General features: G+C 41.9%; 1 protein-coding gene across 1 annotated transcript in view; it reads right to left on the reverse strand.

Annotated features, from left to right (window-relative positions):
* The window catches only part of LOC311238201 (eukaryotic translation initiation factor 2 subunit 3), a 34,043-nt gene extending 26,871 nt beyond the window's left edge, over window positions 1-7,172 (reverse strand). Inside the window, exons 1-4 of the mRNA XM_084326223.1 lie at window positions 7,079-7,172; window positions 6,466-6,529; window positions 5,678-5,805; window positions 4,936-5,057 (exon numbers count right to left, since the gene is read on the reverse strand). Of these exons, the coding sequence (XP_084182349.1) occupies window positions 4,936-5,057; window positions 5,678-5,805; window positions 6,466-6,529; window positions 7,079-7,147 (383 nt within the window). The 5' untranslated portion in view covers window positions 7,148-7,172. The remainder of the gene's footprint in view (window positions 1-4,935; window positions 5,058-5,677; window positions 5,806-6,465; window positions 6,530-7,078) is intronic.
* Between the last annotated feature and the right edge of the window lie 845 nt (window positions 7,173-8,017).

Raw genomic sequence — 8,017 nt, forward strand, 5'->3', positions numbered from 1 at the left:
ATCATATCCAACAACACAAATCTTCTCGGATGTGGATCCAGAGACAAGATATTTAAATTGCAAAGCTTAAAAGATAACTTCGCTATTTTGGACCTTAGACCCTATTCGCAGTCCGTCTACCATGTCCACCTGACACAGAGACCATAATTACACTCTGTCCAGTATTGAGGGCTGTTTGATATGACGAGATATATCGTGGGATGAGACAAACATTTCTATTGGCAGATATTTTAGTTTCTATTGCTATCGTCGCAAAAAAGCAGCAGAATTGCTTTACATTAGTATTTTACTTAATTCCCGACCCTGGGCACATGTGCTGGAATAACAAACAAGCGTGACACAGAACGCAACTCCCGCAGTTGCCCTGTGATATAAATCAAGTGCACCATTTCACTGTGCCCAGAAATCGTGTTTTTATTGAATAGTGGACCACTGGAGGACCCAATATATAGCCTTCAATTGTACCTTATGTTTTTAATTACTTTCTCTTTTAAAAGCTTGTCAGTCATCCGTTTTCACTCTACTCAAGCCGTGCTGTTATTCAGTTGCATCCAATTTTACTTTATCAAGTGGATTGTTGATAATTCATCATACCTACTCTGAGATCAAAACCGTGTAAATTATCGGTTTTGCGCAAAATAAGTGAAAGCTGCGGTAGAAAGAGATGCTAAAGTGAGGTGTTTTCTGTGTGTGTGTGTGTACACGCATGCATGCCTTTCATTTGTATTTAGTTCACACTACAATAGCAAACAATGGGCATGGGAAATCGTAAATCCTTTGCAAAAACAACGACAAATGTGCTTTTCCGAGACAGGAAGCTCAGGGTGCATTAATTTCTTACCGGTCTCAGTATGCTCTCCTGTGAAATGTTTCACAATCCTGTATGTTAAAAACTAGAGTTGTTCCGATACCGATACCAGTATCGGAAATGCCGCCGATACTGCCTAAAATGCTGGTATCGGTATCGGCGAGTACACGTAAATTCTAGCCTCCGATCCCATGATGTAATTTATCTCCTGCCGAGTCCTGCGGAGAGTGAGGATTATAAAATGAACATGTTTTAAAGTGTGATGCTGTGTCATTTTAACAGCAGATACACTTTCTTAAATTCCATTGTCCCCGACAGTGCGGTGTGACGGGGAGCTCGGACGGGATGTGTTTTGCTGGTGTTATGATAGCATTAGCTGGAAAGATAGCTAGTTGGAACAACATCCGCTTTAACGTTACATCAAATCAGATGATCGCCTGTCCTTTCTCCAGGACCTAACACTGTCCGTGACCGTCTATCAACAATAATGCACCCACGGTGAATTGTATTTAAGTTAAGTAGCTACTGACTAGCGTTAGCTGACTATTACTAACGTTATCAAATGTCAATGCGGGAAGACGAGCTAGGTCAGTTAGCTTAGCTTGATAACGTTACCGTGTCTAAAGTTGGTGCTATTTATAATCCAGCAATAATGGCTGCAGACCTGCAAGCAAAGTACAGCAAGTGCCAAAGGATAAGAGTCTGAGGCGGAGTTTCAAAAGAGAATGTTGAATATTTATTTTGCATCAAAAATCACAACATGAACGTTCTATCTGCCACTAGCTTACAGACTGAATAGGGTATATCTGCAGAGCCACGGAGTAGCGAGTGCAACACCGTTTAATGTCCGTGTGGATCATTGGAGTAGGGTATATCTGCAGTGCTGCAGCCCATACTCATTGATTAATGATACTAATACAAATCTATACAATCACCTGTTGTTGAATAAATACCATTACTTTCCAGTTATTACTAAAAACAGTATAACAGTATCTGTTAAAAAAAAAAATATATATATATATATATATTTTTTTTTTTTTTTTTTTTATGCACTGGTATCGGATAAATATCGGTATCGGCTGATACCCAAAGCTTAGGTATCGGAATCGGATCGGAAAGGGAAAAATGGTATCGGAACATCTCTAGTTGAAACAACAGTTCAATTTGAAACAGAACTATTTCACGACCCTACTACGCACTGTAAACCTCTGCACTAGCTAGTGGTAGAGAGGGGTGGGCCCGCTGGAAAAGCAAGCACTTCACAAATCCTGACCTCACGTTGGATTTTACTAGCTAGTAGCCTGCAGCAGAACTATTTGTAACATTTATCGTTGTTTTTGCAAAGGATTTACCCATTATCTGCTGTTGTGTAGCCCAGTGAGAGCCTGCAGGGAAATTGAAGCTTAATACTGGACAGATCAGTGAAATTATGGTCTCTATGTGTCAGGTACATGGTAGACAGACAGCGGATAGTAGGGGTGGGAATCACCAGAGACCTCACGATACGATACTATCGCGATACTTGCGACTTACTTTGTCAACATGTTTTATCTAATAAAATAAAGTTCAGTCTGTTCATCTCACTTGAATCATTTTTATTGCAGAACATGGTATTTTCTCAAGCAGACAGATGTAAACACTGTAATGTGTGTTGCATGTACCTGACGAACTGAACTGTTTGTATTACAGTCATATTCCAACTTAACTGAATGCACATGGGTGTGTGTGTGTGTGGACTACTGTACTATTACAGGTATTGAAATGAACAATGCAACTTCCTTATACAAAAAAAAATATATATATTATGAATAATTAAATATCGATACTTGGCGTCCCTGTATCGATACAGTATCGCCACGCAAAGTATCGCGATACTACTACGTATCGATTTTTCCCCCACCCCTAGCGGATAGGGTCTAAGGTTCAAAATAGCAAAGTTATCCTTTAATTCATATCAATTTGGGTTGAGAGAACCACTGCATTAGGACATTATATCAACATCTGAATGACAAGTCTGCCATTATGGATCCTCGTACTACTACAGTGATGTGTCAAAACGCTGAGCCTAGTCCATCCCACTGGAGCTTGGAACACTTGCAGCAGATACGCATAATATCAATTCGATCACAATTAACTGACATTGAATGCAAGCAACTGTGGAGCTGCACTCTTCTCACTGTACGTCTTGCACTGTTCACCTGTGCTTGATGTGAAGTCTTGTATGTGTGGACTGGACACTAAATAACTAGTCAAGATCCTTGTTGCCAGACCCGGGGGGACCCATGCCCCTTACTGACTGACTGACTGACTGACTGACTGGTTGGTTGGTTGGCTGGCTAGCTGCCCATTGTTGAAGCACACAGTATGAATGGCACAAGTGTCGTTGCCTGCAGTAGGCATCAGAGCATTTCTGCCATTACTATCAGCTGCTTGCATTGGATATGAATTCCTCCTCTATTTCATTGCTTTGTTTCCTTTTGCATCTTTGCTTAGTCAACATGTGTGTTTGATGCCGTTTGCTCGTCTTAATTGCAGACAGGGTGCTGATGTGGTGAGTCAGGGGGAGCAAGTCAACGGAACACATTAAAACCTCAGACCTCTGTGCTGCTGACATGAAACAAGAATGCTGCTGTGACTGTGCAGCACTGTATGCATCCAATGCTGTAGCATCTTCCATGTCAACGGAGCCTAGTTGTAGGCGACACATGTGCCCACGGAGAGGAGACATATATTACAAGTTCTCGTCAGACCACCCTGAATAATACAGTCGCCAACAAATCCAGAGAAATCTTTAGCCGGTCCAGACATTGCAGGCGTCGTGCAACATACTTACAATTCGTTTAGGTCTCCAGATGTACGAGGTAACAACCTTATACATTTAGCTACTTGGATTCTTGTCAATCAATTTGCTCTATTTTATTCTTTGCCACATATTAAGTTATGCTGTGTGTAGCTATGGCTCCCTGTCAATATGACACAGGTGCATCGTGCATTGGTTATTTCTAGCATGTGAGAGAGAGTCCCAAACACATGTGTCTCCACTTGGCTCTAATCAGTATATTTTCAAAAACAGAAGCTGTGTCGCGTAACATGAATAATAAAAGCCACCTGTGTCGTATTGACAAGTAACTACACGTCACAGCGGTACTTCAAAGGAGACAATAAAAGTGATTATATTTATTTTTAAAGACTCATCTGCGCAGGGAAATTCACAACTACATATATCTACAGTCCGACCTAAACAGATTGCATCTACGTTGCACAGCATCTTCAATCTCTGGACCTAAAGATTTCCCTTTGGATTCATCCCAGAGGACCCATTTGGCCAGAGACTGGTCTACCGGCTAGGTTTTCACTGGCCATAGTGTACTCACTCCCCTGCCCACAAACCCCCTGGCTTACGCTGTAATATACCACGATATTTAGACACCAACGGCAACGAGCATTAACATTAAACACATTAAACATTAGTTTCTAGTGTCTCTGGTTACACCACTTGCCAGCATACAGTCCATCTATTTGGGGGATTGACTTCCCCCCTTCATTGGCCTATGCCATACTCATCTTCATCACAATAAGTCTCCTTATCGATCATCAGACAGAGAATTGCAATACAATAATATTGCTTGTCCACCTTCCTGTTAATTTGTCCAGAACAGCCACGGAGTCATCGGCTGCCTCCTCTCTGCTTCGTAACAACAAACATACTCCCAAGGGTCTTGACCTCTGACCCATATTGGACATTCCTACTGTATGTCTTGTCTATCACCAGCCTCCTAAATGACTTTGTTGCCGTTCTTGGGTCTCTGCTGTTGTTAACGCATGCACATCTCAATCACTGTGTTCAGGCGTCTGACGTTTTTTCCCCATCTAATGTATATAGGCTACGCCACATTTACCCACAATTGTCTTCAACGCCTAATTAAACAAGCGATTCATGAGCAACTTCTATGGTAATATATAGGTCTACAATAAAATCATGACAGACCAGATAACATCTTACATGGTCTTTCACAAGATATATCGACAGATCACTATAGTGACCGATTATTATAGTGATTATCCACGCGTACTTGGCGAATAAAAGCATGTGTCATCGGTGTGGGATGAATAGGATCCAGTCCTACCTGACCAGCTTGAAGTTGCCCTTGGTGCCAGGGATGTCTGTGGGGAACTCATCGGGGGTGCTGCTGCCACACGACCGGTAGCATTCTGGCCTGGGACAGCTGGGGTCATCCAGCTTATACACCTGATGGTACGGAGAGGAGTAGAGAGGCGTGCAGGCGAGGAGAGATGTGAGAGAAGAGAGAAGAGGATGGTAGGATAGAGGACAGACAGAGACAGAGAGGATGGTAGGATAGAGGACAGACGGAGACAGAGAGGATGGTAGGATAGACGACAGACAGAGACAGAGAGGATGGCAGGATAGGACAAACAGAGTCAGATAGAAGATGGTAGGATAGAGGACAAGACAGAGACAAGATGGTAGGATAGAGGACAGAGGTGGTTATTACAGTCTGAATAAATACATTTGTCACCAACTGTTAAAACTATTAAAGAAGCAAAGTAGGGATGGGCAAGGCAACATAAATATTTATCATATATATTGTGGGGTCAACTGAGGTTAATTTTGATAATGTATCACACTTCTCATTACCATACAGTGATGTCATCATATCATAATATGACAACAACATTGATTAGATAACATGTGATCTTCCATGCCCAAACAAGCAGATATTGTGATATAGATATCAAAATAAGACCTTCTGAATATCATGATACCCCCCATATTGCCCAGCCTAAACGCAGAGGTAATATGTAGGTAGTAGTAGTAACAGTCAAATGAACATGATTGCCATTGCTTACCTTGGCGTTGGCATAGCCTAGCTTGATGGTAATATTCCTCTCCAGCTCATTCTTGAATCGAACAGTGTGCACACCCGAGATGGCCTTTACCACTGTGGACTTGCCATGGGCCACATGACCAATAGTGCCTAGAGGGGTAGGGTACAATGTGTTAGGAAAGGTACAAGACATGCCGTGCCTGATATAGCTGAATGAGTCGTTAAAGGGCCACTTCACCAATTTTCAACCTTAATCCTATCACTCTGTTGTGAGCAGAACATGTCATATGAAATATAAAAAAAACGTAGCAACATGTTCCGTGTCTTGAGAGCTCGGCCATACTGGCCGCATCATGTTTTATGTGGGATTATCACGTGTCCTCTTCACAACAGAAATATAGTCAGGTTAAAAATGGGCAAATAGGCCCTTTAAGCAGATGAGAAAAGAGTGGGTACAAAATTGAGGTGGTGGTATGATGACAGGGTGAATGAATGAAATGAAATGAATGAATGGATGAAAACTTTATTTAACAGATTGCAGAATGGGTACAATACAGTATGGCTCAATACACACAATTGTTAAGGGTATGCAGACCAGAGAAAGACGTTTGTCTTGTTTACATCAGGGTCCCCCATTTTCATTTCATAGACATTTAAGACACTCAACATACATGACATTTATGGCATAGGGACATATAGGTATTTAGTACTGATACATTTGTGACATATACGGTATTCAAATATACAGTACTGTTACTATATTAGTAAAGTAATTTGTATTGGTGATTTAGTTCATCGTTGATTTCTCACCAATATTGATGGTGGCCTGTCTGCTGATGATCTCTTGAGAAAGGGGGGTCAGAGTAGACACATCCTGGAAAAAGAAGACACATAATGGTTTGGATATTGTGATTCTCCCTTTAACAAGTCAGACATCTGTGGTACAGCAATATGACTGCCTGCAAGCATGTATCCCATTACAGTTAAGATACTTTGTCAAGTGCTACGAACATAATGGAATGGTGGTCGATTCGTGCAAATAGAGTTAAGAAGGGGAGACACATTACTGACATTTCCTGTACACTTGTCACTCGCTGTTTAGTGTTATATTGTCGTCATTTCTGGTATGGTCCGTAGGCAAAACGGTCAACCGTTTTATTTTCCACACTGCGTTGTGAAAAGGCTATTGTCTAGCAGCCAGTAGCTGAAAGAGAACTAAAGATCCGCATCCCTCCTCCCCTCCACGCCTGTCAGCAGCACAGGGACGTACAGCGGTGTCATGTGCCGGCTGGTACAATGCCCGCAGTCCACGATAGCCCGGTGGTAATGTTACTCATAACAGTAACTCGTATTTCTCGATCAACTGAACGGATACCAAACAACATATATCAACGGAAACTATACATGTAAAATTAACACATACCAGTGTACTTAGATCTTGTCTGGAAAGATGAGGCTGACCCAGCGTTACTCCTAACTCGTCACCCGCCATCTTGAACGAAAAAGGAATGATGGGAGGCATCGGCGAACGCCTGACTCACCTAACGCGACACAAATGTTTTTAAATTGCATTTAATTCATGAAAACAATAGTTACTCAAATGTGTCAAGAAAGAAAATGTGTTCAAACCCGTTTTTGTTTTTAATTGACAAAGGATGGAGACAATGTTTTTTTCTGACATCAAATGTAAGAGATGAGGTCCTTTTTCACAGTGGATGATGCAATATTTTCATTCTAAACGACACAGTTAATAAACTAGATGGAATCGTATTCTCTTTACTGGCTTCTTAAATTAGTTTATTTTTGTATACACGATCACATATGAGATATGAAGTGTGTTGTTTGTTGTATAAGACCAAACACGTAGAGGAAACCTCTGGTCCATGTGTCGGGTCCGTCCTTTGCTAATGACGTCATTCGGCAATAACGTGTAGTCTTTTAACATTTGGAGGCGATAGCGTCACCACCACCAGCAGCCACCCAGCCACCCAGCCACTGGCTAGACTAGAGATGTATGAGTTTTTTTTTTAAACCCTTTCACTGCCACACTACCGACGGTAACCGGGTTAACCTTCTGTAGTGTGGCAGTGAAAGGGTTAATTTTTTTTTTTTTTTATCCACTTTTTCTCCCATTTTCTATATTTTTTTCTCCCATCCCAATTTCGTATCATCCAATTCAACCCTCCCCTGTCACGAACGCTGTTTCTTGCCTCCCACAAGCCGGCTGCAATGTGGACTAAGTCATACATAGCACAAGTCCCCTCTGGTACTTGAGGTAACAGCAGTCGCATCTTTTCACCTGCGCAGCTCGATCTCTCAGTGGCGAGGAGTAACGCGCGGGAGGCTCACGTTGCCCCCGACA

The sequence above is a fragment of the Notolepis coatsorum genome (assembly GCF_963971535.1).
Source record: "Notolepis coatsorum genome assembly, chromosome: 12".
NCBI lineage: Eukaryota > Metazoa > Chordata > Actinopteri > Aulopiformes > Paralepididae > Notolepis > Notolepis coatsorum.